The 20,689-nt window shown below is 40.8% G+C and overlaps 1 protein-coding gene across 1 annotated transcript in view; it reads left to right on the forward strand.

Moving 5' to 3' along the window:
* LOC135216964 (intermembrane lipid transfer protein Vps13-like) overlaps positions 1 to 20,689 on the forward strand; it is an 840,085-nt gene that overhangs the window by 345,009 nt on the left and 474,387 nt on the right. The window contains 2 exon segments of the mRNA XM_064252490.1: positions 171 to 321; positions 14,641 to 14,752. Of these exon segments, the coding sequence (XP_064108560.1) occupies positions 171 to 321; positions 14,641 to 14,752 (263 nt within the window).

Genomic DNA, 20,689 nt, shown 5'->3' on the forward strand with positions numbered 1-20,689 from the left:
TGGTTTTTACTTATTTCTTTTACATTGTAGTAACTGAATATGATGGATGTCGTTAATACACTATCTGCATCTTTAAGTAGACTTGAGTTATTCACATTTTGGATATTCAGAATTTTACATCAACTTGGGCATAAAGTTTTTTGAATCAACATGGTATTTTTTTCTTATAGAGTTGAGCTCAGTGAAAATGGATCATTGGACCAGGAATATGAGTTGTTACAGCCAATATCCTTGACCATATCGGTATGTCGCAATCTTACCATCTCATGGAATACCCAGAAACCTGAATTGGAGATTAAAGCTCATCTTAAACCTATTAAGGTAAGTACATTTGCTGTACTTTTCTAAAGCAATTCATATTTGTTGATTTAGGTGAGAAGTAAAGAAATACCATAAGGTATTCCCCAGTTATCAGCGGGGTTCCATTCTCAGCATGGAGCTGATAAGCGAAAACCGCCATTAACCAAAACTCAGCAATTTATGGCGCTGATTGGTTAATGGCGCCTCTGTTAGGTATGTTATGGCCCCATAACTCTATTATCGGCACCTTATGGCGCCGATAACTGAAACTCTGCCTGTTATGTCACCATAAATTGCTGATTTCATGGTGCTAGACAAGCACCACAAAACTGGATCGCCATTAACTGAGTCCGCCAATAACCTGAGACTGCCTATATTCCTAAGTGATTTCTAAGTTCTTTTAAACCAGAAACTGGACCATCGAAAGTTCTATTAGGAATACAGTGATATCCTCATGAAAATCAAAGTGTACTTTTCTAGAGGAACATGGTGTAAATTCCATTGTGGTAGGTAACATTGGTGCTGAAAGTTGTAAAAAAATAAAATAATGCAATACACTCCCTGAACACCTGAATTAGCCCTGGTCACTGATCAGCCCTAACTATATCCCCACAAATTTAATTTTAACTGTCAGCGCAACCAACGCTGCAGGTAAAATCTAGTCAAATGAGTTATCTAAGGTCCCGTTGGCAACACTGCTGCAAATACCGGCCACTAGTGGCCAACAACCTCAGTTGTTCTTTGTTTGCCGTGCTGTGCAGATTGGTCCCACATCAGGGAAACATTTGGTCATTTAGCCCCAACCCCCATTTAAAGAGTTTGTATTTTGGATGTCGGATTACAACTTTGGACTGTTATAAACACTTTTCTCCTGGATCTACGCTTTATTGACAGGATTTGGTAATTTGTCTCCCGATTTGACTTTGGATCGGTACTTTGGACTCGCTATAGATAAGTTAGAAAATAAATGTTGCTGTCTGCTAACGCCTCGGCTTCTGTTTCGTCTAGAGTCGATGATTGAGCCTTCTACTGCTGGATATACTGGCGCTCATCGGTTCTGCATGCCCTACAAGCATAGGATGAGTACCCGCAAACACGATCGACATTCTTTTTGTTATTTTATGTATAAAGATTCAGTATAATACCAGTCAGAGATGTGATGAGATGTATATCTTGGTCAGTAGATAAGAAAGGGTTAGAGTTTGAGTTATTCAAGAAGTTAGAGGACAGGTTATCATCTAGCATGTCTATTCTATTTTCTAGCCTGATGAATAATTTAACTAAGAATAGAGATAGTGGTAGTAGTAGTATAGTTGATTCTAATAATTCTTTTTCACCCCCCCCCCCCCCCCCCCTGCCTATTCCAGAACCAGCCCTAATGGGTGGCGGGGGTCATGGCGAACCGCAAGCCTCCGAGTGGTAGTGTTGGCAGCAGATTTCCCCTTTCCCCTTCAAGATGTAAGTTCTGAGGTTGATGTAAATTTAGGTCAGATACAGACGAGTAGGGATAATAGGTAAGGTATTATTCAGGAAGAGAAGTGCAGGTTTCTTCTGGTTCGGGTTCTGTTGTAGTTTCTAGCATGACAGTTCGTCTTTAGAGCCATCTTTGGTTTTATTTCATGCTTCGAGTTCTTTGCAACAAAAGGTTCCTAAGCCCGTGGTTAGTCGTTCAATGGTGGTTTCAGGTTTGTCAGGTTCTGAAGTGTTGAATACTGCTCCTTCGTCTTTGAAGGTTCTTTTTCCTTCTGTGGATAAATTTCATTCGTCTTGCGATGGTGGTAATTCTGGTGATCAGGTTTCCAATTTGACTCTATGTATATACGGGATGGTAATTTTTAATATCAGCTAATTTGCTCAGTTCAATGTATATTGACTTAGGATAATTCAGTGTGAAGAGAAATTGAATAATATTGACTACATTTAGCGAAGCATACACTGATATATAGTATACATATACAGTAGCCTAGCCTAAAGTATACTCTGTGCTACATATTGGTATAGTAATTATTAATATTGGCTAATCCTGTAGGTTCAATGCATTCTGACTTCAGATAATTCAGTATGGGTGTGAATTCATCACAAAATGTAATCGAACAATAATGAGAATCAGACTGTCCGACGTCATCATTATATAGTGGACCCCCTGTATTCGCGTTCTCCAGATTCGCGGACTCACACATTCGCGGATTTCTCTTGGGAACGTTTCCCTGCATTATTCGCGGAAAATTCGCGCATTCGCGGTATTTTTCTATGGTAAATATCCACAAATTCCTGGTTTTTTTTATGAATTTCATCATAAAATGCATTTTTTGTGATAAAACTATTAAAAAAACCATGTATGAAAGTTTTTAGTGGGTTTTTCTTGAGTTTTAACTAACAAAATAGGCTGTTTTTAGCATTTTTATAGGGGTTCCAAACATTCGCGGGTTCTAACTATTCTCGGGGGGGTCTGGTACGCATCCCCCGCGAATACGGGGGGACCACTGTAATAGTATTATACGTGTCCTTATATTATTGTAGTATGAATACTAACATAGCGGTCAGTATTTGCTTTGGAATCAGCTGATGGTGAATACGAGTTTTATGTCGCCATATTTAACTCATTCTTGCCCTGATTGGCTAGCTATGACGGACATAAGTAAGCTCTTCGCCACTTATACAATGTTTGTTGTCTTGCGGGAAGGCGGTCTTTTTAACTACAGTAGTACCTCGAGATACGAAATTAATCCATTCTGAGGCGCCCTTCGTATCATGAGGTTTTCGTATCTTGGACCACATTTTACATGTAAAATGGCTAACCCGTTCCAAGCCCTCCAATAACACCCCAGTAAATTTCATAATAAAGCTAAATTGACCTATAAACAATGAAATACTACAACAATTTGGACCATTCAATACCTAACTTAATAGCAAAATGCAAATTAACCTGTAAATAAAGTGTATTAGTGTACATGGTATACAAGAAATACTGTATGTAAAATGTGGAAGCTTACCTTTCGAGTGAGGCTATCTCCGAAAGTGGCGGCAGAGGAGGAGGAGCGCAAACGTTAGATATGTACGTACGTACGTACGTACACTTAACTTTACGAAAACACAAAAAAAAATGTAAGGAAAACATACATAAACTAAAATTTACGAAACACATTAACAAAACTGTAACACTTAACTTTACAAAAAACTGAAATTAAATTTTTTTTTTTCTTTTTTTGATTTTTAACTTTTTTTACTGTTAAGTAGGTTTTTTTTTTTTTTTTTTATACAGAATTTCAACTTCATCACCACTTTCAACTTTCTGTTTTTCACTTGGTTCTTCCTTTTTGCTTTCAACTTTCTGTTTTTCATCACTTGGTTCTTCCATTTTGCTTTCAACTTTGTTTTTTATCACTTGGTGCTTCCTTTTTGCTTACTCCTGCTAATGCTAAAGGCCTCTTTAAAAAATAACGATCCAAGGAAGATTGCTTCTGCCTACTTTTCACAATGTTCCTGAAACGACTCAGGTAAACGTCATCGAACTGCGCAAGCTTACGACCTGTGTGAGCCTTTTCGGGGTGTCTTTTTTTCTATAAACGATTGCACTTTATGAAAAGCGGCTAGAGCATCCTTAATTTCTGCCGTTGTCATAGGGTCCTCCTCCTCTTCCTCACCGCTGCTAGAGAACTCCTCTTGAACGACGTTATGTTGCATGGCTTCCAACTCCTTGAGGTCATCCGTCGTAAGCTCCTCTTGGTGCTCCTCGAGAAGGTCGTTGATGTCGTCCTCGTCGACGACCAGCCCCATGGACTTGCCGAGTGCAACGATCTCATCAAGATCTGGTTGGGAAACAGTTTCGGGATCGTCAACTGTTTCTGACTTTGCAGCACCAGCTTCAGCTTCGCCCACGTCGAATCCCTCGAAGTCTCGGGCGGATACGGCATCAGGCCAGAGTTTCCTCCACAAGGAATTCAAGGTTCGCCTCGAAACCTCCTGCCAAGCATGGTCAGTGAGTCGGATGCAATTGACGATATCGAAATGCTCCTTTCAAAATTCACGCAAGGTGAGGTTTGTGGTATCGGTGATGTCGAAACATCTCTTGAAAAGATGTTTCGTGTACAGCTGCTTAAAGTTCGCTATCACTTGCTGGTCCATGGGCTGGAGGAGAGGGGTGGTGTTGGGTGGAAGAAAAAGAATCTTGACGAAGGAATACTCCGCTAGGATATCTTCCTCGAGGCCAGGAGGGTGGGGAGGGGCATTGTCCAACACCAGCAGACATTTCAGGGGGAGGCGCTTCTCTTCCAAAAATTTCTTAACTGTCGGGCCGAAACACAGATTTACCCACTCTGTGAACAAAGCCTCGTTACACAGGCTTTTGCATGAGCCCTCCACATCACTGGAAGCTTCTCCTTAAGCACTTTGTGGGCCTTGAAGGCTCGAGGAGTCTCGGAATGATACACCGGTAGGGGCTTCACCTTGCAATCCCCACTGGCGTTCGAACAAAGTGCAAGCGTAAGCCTGTCTTTCATAGGCTTATGCCCGGGTAGCTTCTTCTCTTCCTCCGTGATGTATGTCCGACGAGGCATTTTTTTCCAAAAAAGGGCAATCTCATCACAGTTGAAAACTTGCTGAGAACTGTAGCCTTCCTTGGTCATCATCTCGTCAAAAGTCTTTCTAAATGCTCCGGCCACTTTCGTGTCCGAGCTGGCAGCCTCCCCATGCCGCACCACTGAATGGATGTCCCTTCCCCTCCGTCGTCTTCCACCTGCACAATCAAATCGCCGAAAATAGCGCTGGCCTTGTGGGAGATTGCCGTCTCGGTTACCGTATCGCCAGCGATTTCTTTGTCTTTTATCCAGACAAGAAGCAGCTGTTCCATCTCGTCGTGCACGTGGGTCCTCTTGCTGGACAAAATAGTGATGCCCTTCGACGGTGTAGCTGCTTTGATGGCATCCTTCTGTTTAAGGATGGTTACTATTTTCGACGGATTTCGGCCGTATTCCTTGTCAATCACACTCAATCGCATACCAGCTTCATACTTCTTGATGATCTCCATCTTTGTCTCCAAAGAGAGCATGCGCTTCTTTCCGTGAATTTCAACTTTCTTGGGACCCATGACTACGTTATCATGTACGTAATTTACGTATAAGTACAATAAAGTTTTTGCACAACACGATAAAGTACGTATACTGCAACGAAATCATTAACGAATTTACGTTACTAAACGAAATCGTTAAGACCGAACGAATACCGCGTGCGTACGATAACGATGCTGGTACAAAGTGGACGAGGTAGGCACGCCACCACGTATACGTACATAGATGCATGATGGGAGGGATGCTGTCCAATAGGAGAGAAGGATCTCATGGCGGTGACTAGCATCAGGAACCAATGGGAGAGCAGGAGGATGGTGGCGAGTCTACTCAGTTGGCAGCGCGCGAGTTTCAAAATTGTTATCGGTGGTCCGGGCAAATCTCGGACTTTCAGAAACCTTTCGTATCTTGAAAACTTTTCGTATGTAGAGCCTTGAAATTTTTCGTATTGGCTTTCGTATCTCGAGTTTTTCGTAAGTTGAGCCTTTCTTATCTCGAGGTACTACTGTATGTTGACATTTTAACAAAGCTGAATTATGGTGTCTTGTGCCATATAAATTAGAAAATCATAAGGATTTTGTACTTTCATTGATCTCCAAGAATATTCCCTCAGGTGACATAATATAGTTAGCATGACGTCTTCATCCGTTTAGCAGAAGAATTTCCGTTAGTCGGGCTTGGGGTAATTACATTAAGCTTTATGTCAATTACAGTTACATATATATTACCAGTCGTGTTATCAAATTACAGTTACAACTGAAATTAGTGCCTCAGTGGCGTGGTTGATATGGTGTTTGCGCTCTACCTCGGTGGTCGCGGGTTCGATTCTCGGCCATTCCATTGAGGAGTGAGATATGTGTATTTCTGGTGATAGAAGTTCACTCTCGATGTGGTTTGGAAGTCACATAAAGCCGTTGGTCCCATTGCTGAATAACCACTGGTTCCATGCAACGTAAAAGCACCATACAAACAAACAAACAAACAAACAAAACAACTGAAATTACAGGCAGTTCCAGGGTTATGACGGGTTCGGCTTACGACGTTCCGAGGTTAAGGCGCTTTTCAATTATTTTCATCAGAAATTATTTCCAGGGTTACGACGCCTACAACACTCATCTGGGAGAAGAAATATGACACCAAAAATGCAAAATAATCAATATTTGAAGGTTTTTTTGATGCAAAATGCAATAAGAATGCAGTTTACATAGTTTTGAATGCACCCAAAGCATTAAAACTAAGGTTTTCTCAGCATTTTTGGTGATGTTCTGGCTTACGACAATTTTCGGGTTACAACGCGTCTCAAGAACGGAACCCCCGTCATAACCCGGGCTAATATTAAATTGAAATAAAGATTTGCACATATAATTACATTTCAATTACATTACAACAAGCTTTCCATCAACATACAACCCTATTGTAAAGGGGTCCGTGGCCTAGACAGGCAAGAGATGCTGATTAATCATTTTCCTCTGCTCCAGATGTAACCTAATTACTTATAACCATCTTCTTTTTGGCGAATGTTCTTTTTCCGATTTAGAATAAATGAATATCTAGATAGTATTTCACTTATATAAAACGAAGTAATTTTCATAATACGACGTGTTTTTAAGTCAAATTGGACTTTAATATGCCACATTGTGAACTGAATTTTTTTTCTCGCTAGTAGACTCCATAATCCAGCGATTCTGTTTGTTTTTACGTGTTTTCATCTGTAATATGAGCTTTACGTTATTTATTTCATTGTTGTGAAAACAACAGTAAATGAGCTTTTTCATGCCGCTGGTTTTGATTAAATTGTCTCTCATTTTACCACGGCTGTGTTTGAATTTGTATCAAGTTTTGAGAATGTTAGTATGTTGCCGATGCACGATATTAGTCATTAGCAGCCAGAATATTACTTTTATCAGCCTCAGCTACATACTATTACATTTAAATTTGAATTTATATTGCCATGATAATCTCACAGCAAGTAAAGTTATTACATAATTCATACCGGTATTATTTTACATAAAATCACTTATATCATACCTACGGTAAGTGTACGTATACTGTTATACAATGATTGAAATACAGGCAAACGAATGTCATTATTGCGTTCGGTTGTATTAGCAAACAAAGCTGGTTTCTTGTTCGGTTCTTCTTGGCTGTACACATTTATACAACAAGTATAACATTAAGATAATACTTTTATCAATCTTTTGAATGTTCTTTAACCCTTTAACGTCAATTGTACGTATTAAATGTTGACATAAATTGTCTGTCAGGTGCTGATTGGACGTATGGTACGTCGATAAAAAAAGTTTTTTTTTTAAATTCGCAGAAAAATACTTATAGGCCTACCAGGCAAAAACTTTTGAATCACGCTCCTTGGGGGATGCTGGGAGCTCACGGATCAAGGCGTTGTTTTGTTTACAATCATTACGCAGGCGCGCAAGCGCGAATTTCTTTCTTATCACACTAAAAAGTATCAGTGACACATCTCAGAAATTATTTTGTCACTTTGACATAATTTTTGCACCATTTTAAATTAGCCGTTACATGGAGTATTATATATGAAAATTTGTGCAATTTCATGTAGAATACAACAAAAAAATACTCATGATTGTAGCTTTTATCAGTTTTGAAATATTTTCATATAAATAACGATAAGTGCCAAAATTTCAACCTTCGGTCAACTTTGACTCTACCGAAATGGTCGAAAAATGCAATTGTAAACTAAAACTCTTATATGTATTCTAGTAATATTCAATCATTTACTTCATTTTGCAACAGATTGGAAGTCTAGCACAATATTTTGATTTATGGTGAATTTATGAAAAAAACTTTTTTTCCTTACGTCTGCGCGGTAACTCTTCCGAAAAAATCATAAATTTTTCCGTCCGATTGTCGTAATGTTTGCACCATTTTAAATTAGCCGTTACATAAAGTTTTATATATGAAAATGTGTGCAATTTCATGCACAATACAATTAAAAAACAACCCATGGTTGTAGCTTTTAGCAGTTTTGAAATATTTTCATATAAATAACTATAAGTGCCAAAATTTCAACCTTCAGTCAACTTTGACTCTACCAAAATGGTCGAAAAACGCAATTGTAAGCTAAAACTCTTATATTCTAGTAATAGTCAATCATTTACCTTCATTTTGCAACAAATTGGAAGTCTCTAGCACAATATTTCGATTTATGGTGAATTTATGAAAAAAAAAAAAATTTCCTTACGTCCGCCTGGTAACTCTTCCGAAAAAAATAGAAATTTTTTCGTCCAATTGTCATAATGTTTGCACCATTTTAAATTAGTTGTTACATAAAGTTTTATATGTAAAAATGTGTGTAATTTCATGTAGAATACAACTAAAAATGATTGAAGGTTGTAACTTTTCTCATTTTTGAAATATTTGCATATAAATCACGATAAATAGAAAAAAACCACGTTCGGTCAACTTTGACTCTACCGAAATGGTCGAAAAACGCAATTGTAAGCTAAAACTCTTACAGTCTAGTGATATTCAGTCATTTATCTTCATTTTGAAACAAATTGGAAGTCTCTAGCACAATATTTAGATTTATGGTGAATTAAAAAAAAAAACTTTCCTTCCCTCCGCGTGCAGATTCTCCACCACAAATCTCCGAAATGCGTACGTCGCATTCTCGTAATATTTGCTCCATTTCATATTAGGCGTTTCATAGAGTTTTATATATGAAAATGTGCGCAATTTCATGTAGAATACAAAAAAATAATTGAAGGTTGTAGCTTTCTCATTTTCGAAATATTTGCATATAGAAAAAAATATTAAAAAAATTCGACATTTGGTCAACTTTAACTCATTTGAAAAAAAAAATTTTTATGTCCGCGTGTTACGAATTCATGCATCATTTTGTGATAATATTTTCTCTGTGTTGCTTTGATCGTTTTGCAATGTGTTATATACCAAAATGATCGCAATTTAGTGTACAATACAATGAAAAAAATTAACTCATTAGCTTTAACAGTTTTGCTCACAGCGCGATTTGAATACAATTATATATGAAATTTTGTTTTCGCGCTATCATATATTGCATTATTTATATATGATATTGATATTTTTTTTTCATTTCTGATTGTTGCATACTAAACTTCAGGCAATGACAAAAAAAGGAGTCAAAAATGAACTCTTAATCTTGAAAACTAAGCGTGCTGTGATTTTTTGAAAAAAATTTTCCGCTTCGGCGCTCACTCTGAGACCCCCTTGGCATACGGGAGACAATTTTTATTATACCCCTGCGGCGTTAAAAGGTTAAATTTATTCAACTTAAAGATAGTATAAAAATGTGGAGGTATAGAAGTTAAATTATTGTATTTAGGCCTATGTCGCTGCTTAATTGCATGCTGCCACCTGCGTCCGCTGTGTGCAAAATATAGGAATACGTATTTTCAAAGTATTATCTTATTGGTGTTAATTGCTAAGCCCATCCTAAAATCGAATTATCGTAAGACAAAGTATTGTAACTTGAGTACTGCCTGTATTCATTACCATGGCTTGAAGTTTTTTTCCTGAGTTTCTTAATACTGATTGCGGAGATTATCCGAGGGAAAACAGAGTTGTTCTAGTTTCTTTCTTTAAAAACTAAGGCCTCTTCTGCAGCTTCTTAGTTTCCTTTGCCCCAATTTCTTATAAACTTCTCCTACTGTCTTTACACAATCTTCTTTATCGGGTCATTCTTCAGAGATCGCTTCAGAGTCTTCTCTCACTCATTCTGTTTCTTTGCCATTAACACTACAGAGCAAAGAATTTTCTTGAGTTCAATCCTGTAATGTGGGGGTTTTGACAGCTCCCTCTCCCTCTTCAGAGTTAAGGGAAGGTGTACATTTGGCAGGGCTGTCTTCCTAGCACCTTCCACATGTCCTGTGGTTCTCAGGCTGCTAGCCTGAAGGCTTCACAGGAGGTTGCAGAGTTATTCCACAACTTGTTTTCATCCTTTACTGTGTTTGAGATGTAATTTGGAAGGAGAGGCTGAGGCCACAACCAGTAGTGATACACTCAATGATGGCGCAGACGAACCGCAGTTCTTATGGGTACTAAGGCAGGTGGTGCTTCGTCTGCGCCATCGTTGAGTGTATCACTACCAGTTGTGGCCTCAGCCTCTCCTTACTGAGGTAGCTGGTAATCTTCTTTCTTCGGTCCCACTGGTTCCACAGTTCGTAGCTTGTCTTTGGATGCACTTTTGAGTCTGTACCAGTTGGTATGTTCTCCTCCTGTCCAACGTCGGCAGTAGATGCTCCGTTGGTTACTCCGAGTCTGGCTTCTTCCTTTTTTTTTTTTCCCCTTCTTATACTTCTGTCTCAACTTTTCCTACGGCTATTTCTGTTCATCCATCTAGGTGTTTAATTTGGGTTCAATTTCGGTTTTGGGTCATCCAGGAGTACTTCCTTTCTTCCCTCTAATCAATCTGACTTCAGCTCCGAATACCAGTCCTGGTGTGGGGTTGGTTCAGCCAGGGTTTGGTGGATTGGGTGTTGCATCTTCTCCGTTCTTTAGGGGTGGACCTTGGTTGTCCAAGTGGGTTTACGTAACCGCGTGCGGTTGGCTCAGGTGTTATTTCATCATCACTAGATGGTCTGGGGTTTACGCAGTCGAATACAACTGGCTCACATGTTATGTCATCGTCTTTAGTTGGTGAAGGGTTTGCGCACAGTTGACTCAGGTGTTACGTCATTGTCACTTGATGGTGTGTGGTTTACTCAGTCGGATACGACTGGCTCAGGAGTTTTGTCATCGTCTTCAGGTGATGCAGGGTTTGCGCAACCACAAAATATGTCAGGTGCTGGTCTCGTTCATCCAGGTGTAGCGAGTTCCGGTTTTGATGCAGCTCTTGCAGGTGGTCGCTTTTCTCTTTTCCTGTTCCGGTCGGTCGGACGAGTCTGACAGAGAATACTATTGAGGGAGAGTAGTTGTTATCGGAGGTAGTTTTTCTCCAGTAAATGCAAGTGAGTATAAGCGGATGGTGGACTTTATCATTCTATCTATCTATCCACAGTTCAGGTGCCTGAGGAACCTACTTAACCAAAGGAAGCAATGTTTGAAATGTTGTTTTCTTGTAAATCAGTTGTCTTTCAAACATCAATAAAGCTGGTCTAGTTTGTCCGAGTCAAACAGGCTTTGGGGGAGACGGGCTCTAGGTTAGCATCACTTATTCGATCGGGTAGACATGATTCAGCCTTGCTTCCTAATCGGAAGGGGTTCTATGGAGTAGCGAGCAACCCTCCTACCAGTGTAAGGAGTTTCACTCAATGAATCTGTTGAGGATCTTCTCTCTTTGGGTGCAGTCATCGATTTGTTTGTGAGGGGTTACATCTCGTGAGGCTTGCATTTGGAAGCACCTTTAACAGCCAGTCGGAGGCCTTGTCCCACTCTATGTAGATGTTATTTGAGTGATGGGCCTTTCTCAAATATGGTGGGTATACTCCTCCTGATCCTAGATTGTGTGACAACCTCACCACTTTGGTTTCAATGGGGTTTGCATACCAGGCTAACATTTTGGCTGGCTTACAACGTTCTTTGTCAAGAAGAAGAGACTTCTTTTTTTTTTCAATCGTCGTCTGTCTCACCAACTGGACATTCATAAAAAGGTTCTTTTGAGGGCGTCTCTTGTGCTCTGCAACAGTTTTAAAGAGCATGATGTCTCCTCGATGGTCAATTATGTGTCGTCGTCATCATAAATAGTTGCAGCAGCATCGTTGGATGATTGTGTAGGAGGTGACAGATCTCAAATGCTGCTGTGTCTGGTTTGATCTCTCAAAGTTTATTTGTCAAGTACTGAGAAACTTCCTCATCTGAGAACCTTATTTGTTTCCCCTAGGAGTCAATCTCGTTCCTTTTCCAAAAGGCAACTAGTTTCTTCTTGCGAGAGGTTTTTAGTCAAGCATTAGATGGTTTTTCATTGCTTTCGGAGCTTTCGACTTGTTCTTCGCGTCCAAGAGCGCATAACATCGGAGATGGCTACTCCGGCTTTCTGGAGGAATTTTTTGGTGTCGGCAATCTTCGAAGTGACTACTTGGGAGTTGGTGTTGGGTTTCACAATGCTCCACCTTAGGGACTTTAGTTTTCTTCTGAGAAAGGTTACCCACTGGGTCCTTTTGTTGCGACCAACTCAATTTATATTTAGCTTGGTATCGTTAGGGTGTTGGGGTCTTAGGTAGTCAGTGGTAGTCTAATAGTCTAAATGAACTTAAGTCTCTGTTGGTCAGGGTGTAGACTGAGTGTATTGTTCTTTTAGGCCTTTGAGGTTAGGCAGATCCTGATGGTCATGTTGGAATAACTTGAACTTCTTCAGCAGTCAGCGCAGCCATCTACGTCAGTGAGCAGTAGAGAACTCGAATGTCCTGCACACTCAACTTTTCCTCCATACATGAGAGGCTGGATAGCCACATGGGAGGTTTACCGTTTCCCCTCCATACATGAGAGGTTCTTCAGATTCATGCTATGGAGGAGTTATGGGAGTTCCATTTGACAACGTCCTAGAGAGAGAGAGAGAGAGAGAGAGAGAGAGAGAGAGAGAGAGAGAGAGAGAGAGAGAGAGAGAGAGAGAGGGTAATTGGTGGTTGGATGGTTAACGATTGAATTGGCTGTTGGTGAGTTCTGGGTTGCCTGCTGGTGCAGCTAGAATTAGTTGTTAGAGTTCTGTGTCTTGGAGTCAGTTTTTGAGTAGTCTTAGGCAGAACCTAGGATAGTCAGTAGTGTTGGCAGCAGTCTGTGAAGGCATTTATAGCTATAGTCAGTTAAGTTGTGTGTTACTGATTTGTTGGTTAGTGTTGTTAGGTTTGGTATTGTTTGCTTTAGAGTTGTTGTGCCTGTGCTGTTGGATTTGTTGTGCTTATGAGTTTTTGTTGAGTTATATGTGAGTTTTTGTGGTTGTTGTTGGTGAGCTGTTGTGATTTCTTGGTGTTGTTAGTGGATGTGTGTGTTGGCTTGTTGTGTTGTTGATTTTTGTGTGTTGTTAGTGGTTGTTTGTGCAGTGGTCTTTTGTTGTGGTTGTATTCCTTGTTTGTTATTGTGTTGTTAAGTTGTGGGATTGTGGTCCATAGGTATTGTTTGTTTGCTGTGTTGTTGCTGAGTTGTGGTTTTTTCCTGTTTGTTGTAGTGTTGTTGAGTTGTGGGGTTGTGGTCCTTGGGTGTTGTGTTGTTGTTGGGTTGTGGGTTGTGGCTCTTGATTGTTGTCTGTGCTGTTGTTGGTATCGCCGCAACCTTGACCGGCAGACAGCACTGTATAGCCCAGAGTATCTGGAGTTGGGTGAGTACATGTGTTGGTTTTTTTTGTTCTGTGTAGGTAGGTCAGTTTTCCTGCATGTATTCGGTAGTGTCAAGAGGAAAGTGTGACTGAGTGTGAGTTTGGTAGCTGGATTGATTAGGTTTATGTGGGGGGGGGATTTTGCCCACTTATTTTTAAGCTTGTGATCCTGCCACAATGGGTACCTTAGACTCAACACTGATGTTGGGGTACTTCCTCTCCGGGCATGCTCACATACCGAATTGGACAACTAGGTGAGGAAATTTGCTTTTCCTCCATGCATGAGAGGTATAGAATACAACATGGGAGACACCTCTGACTCAGATGGTACCTTAGACTCAACAATGACATTGGGGTACTTTCTCTGTCAGCATCCTCACCTACCGAGTCAGATAAATAGGTGAGCACACATACATTTACACATGGTAGGTTGATAATGAGTTACCTGCTTATGCTCTGTGGACAGGTTGGACTGAATTAGATTGATCCCACCTCCATTAAAATTTTGTTAATCAGGCTAATTCAGGTGTTCAGGGAGTGTAGTGCAATATGAAGTTTTCGTAATAACACTTAATATTGTAATTCTTACCTGAACACCTGAATGATTCCCACCCTCCTCCCCACTTCAATTTGATAGTGAATGACTCAATTGAGGCTGTTAGCCATTAGCAGCCAGTATTTGTAGCAGCGTTGCCAACGGGACCTCGGGTAACTCATTTGACTAGATTTTACCTGCAGTGTTGGTAGTGCTGACAGTTAAAATTACCCACTTTGTGGGTAAATCTGTGGGGGATACAGTTCAGGCTGGTCAGTGACCAGGGCTAATTCAGGTGTTCAGGTAAGTATTACAATATTAGTTTTATTATGAAAACTTCATCATACTCTGTAAAATTTACGCCAAAGCCATTAAGAATGCTAATCCACTCATTAGATCTGGACAGGCAGTAGTGAAAGTGATTTAAAATTCAATGTGTGGAAATCAGCTGCTCTAACCAGAGTTCTCTTCTTCAGGTCTCTCTTAGTGAAGAAGATCTTTTGGTAACGTTAACTGTACTTCAGGACAACTTGAGTGAGCAGACCACTTCATCAGTTGCCAGCAGCACTGGTCTGCCAGTGCAGACTGGTAAGTTTTACAACTTCTGCATTATTTTCATAAGGACTTAGTTAATTCAGTGAGGTTATTTCTAATTTTTTCATCGTATGAATATGTTTAGGAAATAAACCTATTTTGATTTTTGTTCTGGAGGTTGAGTATTATATGAGGATTTTCAGGAAGAAAAATATGAAAACAGTTATTCATTTCAATCATTTGAATATTTTTTTGTTCTGTGAATTATCCTGTTGTCTGATAGTTCATCTTCCATTTAATGTTGAGACTTCACCCATAAATATAGATATATCTTTTCCCAATCAGATAGAGAAGAAGAGATACTGTGATGTGAGATATTTGCTTGTATCCTTGAGGTAAAGTTTGTTTTTAAGATATTTTAGGTATTTTTTTTTTATTATTAAGCATAACAGACCAAGATGCTATGAACTTGGCCAGCAAACTTCCACAAAATAGAACATACAAATATGAAAAATGGATGTAGAGCTTTGCTCTCTCTCATCAGGAGAAGCAATCATAACTGTGAATAGTGAGTACCAAAGATTCAGAAACCATTTCTACTATGGCCAGAAAAATATAGTGATGAGAATTGTCTGAGTCCCATTGACTACTCGAGCCTCCAAGTATGTCCGGCTGAAATTACTTAGGCCAACTTTGGACTATAGAGTGAAAACAATCCAAGCTGCTGAGCTCAGCTTGTGGGGAGTGTAATTTAGGGAGCTTGATTGTTAGAAACATGAAAACTTGATCATCCTGGGCTTTCTCACTCATGCTATGAGGACCTCACAGACCTTTTGAGAGAAGAAATCAACCCTGAAGGAAGGCATTGATTTTAGGAAGAAGCAAGGCTGAGATCTCTTTACTACATTGCAAATGAAGGACTCAATAAATGACAAACAAAGAAGCACTTGAGAGTTAATAAATCACAGAAAGCCATAAGAGAAGCAGAAATCTGTAATTCCTGTTGAAGCAACTCAACAGGGAGTCAAGAAGGCTAAGTACAAAAAGACTAGCTTCCAATAAAGAACCAGATTCCAGCATACTGGCTTCTTGGACCAGATGATTCTGCTTAGTACACCATTGAGAGAAACATTTGTGCTTCTGACACCAATTGAAGTACCATGGGACAAATGAAGAGAGGAAATGGTTGTGATAAATGAATTACATACTGTATGTGATGGCATAATAACCCCCACTTTTTTTCCCAAAAATGGTTGAAATATATTAACCAGATCTTATATACATATTTGAGATATCGAGTAGATTAATGTTTACCTAGACACCATTGACTACCAGTACATGTACATTGATAGACTTCATCATGCAGTGGCATTACTAGTATTTATTCAAATATCATCAGTATTATTTATTAGCATTATTATTATTACATTAAAATCCCTCATAATTGGAACCTTTAGAACCAAGGGTAGTCTATATTTGAATGTGCCCATTGCTTGAGGGATTCCCTTCTAGAAAGCCATACTACTTTTGTACTGAACTTTCATTTCATCACATTGTGTTAATAAGCATTACTGTACATATTTTTCACAGTTCTAGTATTAATTGATTCCTATAATCTCAAACTGAGCATTATCTTGTGCTCACTCAGCTCCGATAGTAGTATGAAGAGTGCTTAAATCTATAAGTATGGAGACACATGTATTGATGCATTGCATAGCAGACAGACATTGAAATATGCACAGTAATACATTTACTATGCATTTGCTTGTGCCCCCACTCAAAATTTTATTCCAGTACACAAACTTTTAAATTAAATTATTTTTTTATATTTAACCTATAATTTTTATTCTTAACCTTTGAGCCTGCTGAAAAAATCAATATGTAGCACCCCAGGCCAGGTAAAATTTGAGGTTAGCTAATTTAAGAAAAAACACACAATGGAAATAGGAAGACATGCAAATACACAAGTCATAAAAAAATTAGAAAAAATTTTCCCTACTTTCTACGAGAAGTTGAAAAAGACTATACTATTTACAACCCCTTGTGGGGCCTATTTTGCAAGACACCTGTAAACTTTGCCAAGTTATACAAATTTTTTTTTTCTAATAAATAAATTTATTTTATTTTGTGAAATTATAATTCTTAGTATAAATGCTTCAAATATTTATGTTAACTTACTGAGATCAAAGATGCAGTAACTGTTTTGGATTATACATGTCTTTTCTAATATTTCTTTGTACTTTTCTTTGTAAAATTACAATTATAACTGACATACTATCTTAAAAGATAGTAAAACCAACAGCAACTCGGGTATATTTATGAGAAAATATTTGAAATGTCATGTGAGAGAATGAGAGAGTCAGTACATGCTTCCTTTGAAGTCAAGATCACAACTAGCTCATGAGCACCTGCTTCTTGATTTTAGCCAGTCTAAAAGTTGCATTAGTAAACTTATAGGCTATAGAAGTAATGGAAACACTTTCCCGCCCGATTCCTTCAAATTGATGGCTTGTAACATTGATGCTCACCATTAGTGGGTACGTCCACCAACCAAAACCTGTTATTGGTGCTCATATGAGGGGATCTGTCCATTAAGGGTAAATATGTTCCCTTCTGAAATTGGGGTAGGGTCATATATTCCCTGAGATTGTATGTATATGCCATCAAACAGTGACGTCAGTGGCATCTGTGGAGCTGCCATAAAGATCTTGAAGAATATCACATTGAGGAATACTGAGAAACAAGGCCACAAGGCCTGTGCCCAGTCATGCAATAAAACTACCTGAAGGGAATGACCACAGAGCAAAAATAGGGAGTACTAAATTCACCAATACAATGTACTAAATTCCGCAAAGGGAACAAGAAAACAAACCCTTTCCAAATCAGGTAGCAGGATTGTGTCAGAGTATCCCCTAAAAGGCCTTGGGGGCAATCCGTTTCCCGGAGCTGAGGCATCAGTTCGTCCCTCATCGCGGCCTGAAGAGTCAACTCCGCCACTTTTGAGGTGAACGGAATGGGGGTCTCTCTGTCCACCTCAAATATGGTAAAGGCGCTCTTGAGGGCTTGCATCCTGGTGTTGATGCACTCCCATTCTTCTAGGCTCCTCAGCCAATCTTGCTGAGCTTGATCCCGACCGAAGATTACGGTCTCTTTGGGGATCTTATCCTCCCTCATAGCTGCCTCCGTAAGGCGGGCGTAACCAATGAAGGGGGGTTGCAAGTCAGCTGGGTGGAACCCGAAGTCCTCAAGCCTTCGAGTACCACAATCTGCCAACGTTAGCATCCCGTCCTTAAAGGGAGCATAGGACGAGATCCTCCAAGGATTGCTCGCCGTATAAGGAGGGAGGGTGTTGTAGTCCGGCATGGCTTGAGCTGCCACACCGGGCTGGGGGAGAACTGCCATTGGGTTCCCCCGGAGACCTGCAATCAGGTTCTCCTGACTGGCCAGCCTTTCCGAAATGTTCCGGATCGACTGGCCTGACTCCTCGAAGGAAGACGAGATGTGGGAGAGCATCTCCTGAAACTTGTCTTGGACTAAGTTTCCAACTAGACTCCCCATTTGCTGCATGATGTTTGCAGTGAACACCTCGGAGTCAGGAATGGGTTCTGTCCCCGGGGAGTAGTGTCCCCGTAGAGGTCGAATGCTCAGGATCAGACAGGAGCTGAACCTTGTCCCTCGAGGACTTGCCTCTGGACCCTTTAGAGTGAGAAGACGATGATTTGGGCTTCTCTGCTCCGGGATGGTGAGCCGGAGTCTTATGAGAACCGCTAGTCGCTGTCTTCTTAGGCAGCATCTCAAGGGTCTTAGGTTCCCGCTTTCCCTTAACTTTAGGGATAGCTTGGAAGGACTTCGGTCTAACCGAAAGTTCACTCTCTGAAAATCCTTGGAAGGAAGAGGTAGAAGGGATAGGGGAAGATGATCCAGAATGACCCAAGGGTAGCCCTTGAGCCCCTAGCAAACCTGCCTCCTCTATCGTCCTACCTGTTTCCCCTACCGCCATGGGCTCGAGGTCCAAATTGAGAGTTGCCACGTCGTCAATCATCTCCGAGTTCCCAGGGTCCGCCAAAGCTTGAGCCACCTGATGTTGGATGGTGGCGATGTACGGGGCCGCCGCTTGCGGGTCGACATAGGAGGTCGTCTTTCCGCCGGGGAAGATCAGAGCAGCCATCTTCTTGTCGAGGATGTAGGGCTGCCCCTTGGTGACATTCCTCCCGAACCCGCCGACCCAGGCTTTCAAGGTTAGTAAAAATACTAAGCTAGGAAGACTAAAAATATATGTTTGTATATAGATATATCACTTATTAGGACTGTATACATATAGGCCAAATTATACATGACAGTTGTACTCTGGACAGTACTTACTCCGGAGGTAACCTGATCTACCAGATCATAACAAATTGAGCAACTCTCGTGGTGCCAGACTGCTATGTCCGTGTAGCGAATAGCGCAGACAGCATGGGTCCGGCAGCTCGTGCCCACAGTGGTCCTGCAGGACAGCGTTACAGCCAGATTCCTGGCAATGAGTGGCCTGTAAGTGAACAGATACATGAGTATCGACACTAACTAATTGGACTAAGTCCAGGAAGTGATATAATATGACACTGGAGGATACCGGAGTGATTGATATATAGGGGTCAGCCTCCCCCTGCTCTCCCGGCGTGAGTGGTGGGTGTCCGATAGAGCTGGTAGACTAGTTTCAGTACAATTCCGGGGGGGAGGAAGTGTGGGGACAGTAGCCGGGTGGCTCATGGCGATCGCCTGGCTTGCCGTGAACGTAGTAAGACCACGCGGTAAGACAGGCCAGGCGGTCTGAGGTGGCCTAGGCTACCTCTAACCGTCTCAAGCATGCAAAAATAGCCTAATGCAACACGGGGAAGAGAAGATAAATAAGCAGATAGAGAGAAAGCAACGTCCTGGAGAAGCTAGACGAGCTAACCCAGAAGGGAGGGCGCCGAACAATTCGGGAGCTGGCCTCTGCCGATACGTAAGAACGGAGGGCGGCGGCCAGGGTGGCAGGACTAAAAGAAAGGACAGATGTCCTAAAGTAGCCTAAACAGACCTAAACAAAGGAACATGTATGCATGAACACTGAGCTAAGGAGCGATGAAGGCTACGAGCTCAACCGAGCTTGGAATCCCCGTGAAAGCTAGTAAAAGCACATTAATGGTAAAATCTTGCACAAAGCACAAAAATGTAGGCATATATACTCCTAAATTCAAGCTACAACGGTATGGGAGACCGAAGAAGCATGAAATAATGAAACACGTGGGACGAGCCGCCTGAGACGCCTCCGTAACCAGGCCGAAGGGGGCGCCGTCTTATAACCTAAATGAAAACGGTTAAACGGGTCCCTGGCTGGCTAAAATTAAGTGAAACACTTTAGCAGTACTTAACTTAGCTGCGGCGATGGCTTGGAGTTCCATGGTGAGGATAAATCCAAAAAACAGAGCACAAAACACAGCAAAGAAAAAACATGTGTGTGCAAGATGGTGCTAACGGAAAGGATGACCACTAGAGGCGCTCGTGATGGCGTCGGGAGCACTAGTAGTAGTAGTAGCTGGGTGCGGGCCTTGTGTCGGCCCTCTCAGGTAGGGGGATTTTGTAGAAGGATGGATCTAAATGGTAAGAGACCCGTGGTAGTGGTTTCACTCACCCCAGAAAAGAAACCATACCGACACCTTTTTATATAAGGTGAGCGAGTCAGAATACTCTGACATTCCATTTTAGTTTTTTCTCTGGTAATGTTAGTAATATTTACCTTAGAAATGTGTGCTAAAAGGACATTTCACGAAGCGACACGGGCTGAGCCCAGAAAAGCCCACAAAAAGTTTTATAATGTAAGTAACATTGAGAAAGAAACTTCTAAGAACATTCTCAGCTTGCCTTATTTTAACGGTTTTGAAACCATAAAATCATTGTTAAAATCTTGAGGTCAACCTCGATTTTTCCTATAACAACACACTAAGAGGAATGTTAATAAAAAATGGCCCC

The sequence above is a fragment of the Macrobrachium nipponense genome, chromosome 7 (assembly GCF_015104395.2).
Source record: "Macrobrachium nipponense isolate FS-2020 chromosome 7, ASM1510439v2, whole genome shotgun sequence".
Classification (NCBI taxonomy): Eukaryota; Metazoa; Arthropoda; class Malacostraca; order Decapoda; family Palaemonidae; genus Macrobrachium; species Macrobrachium nipponense.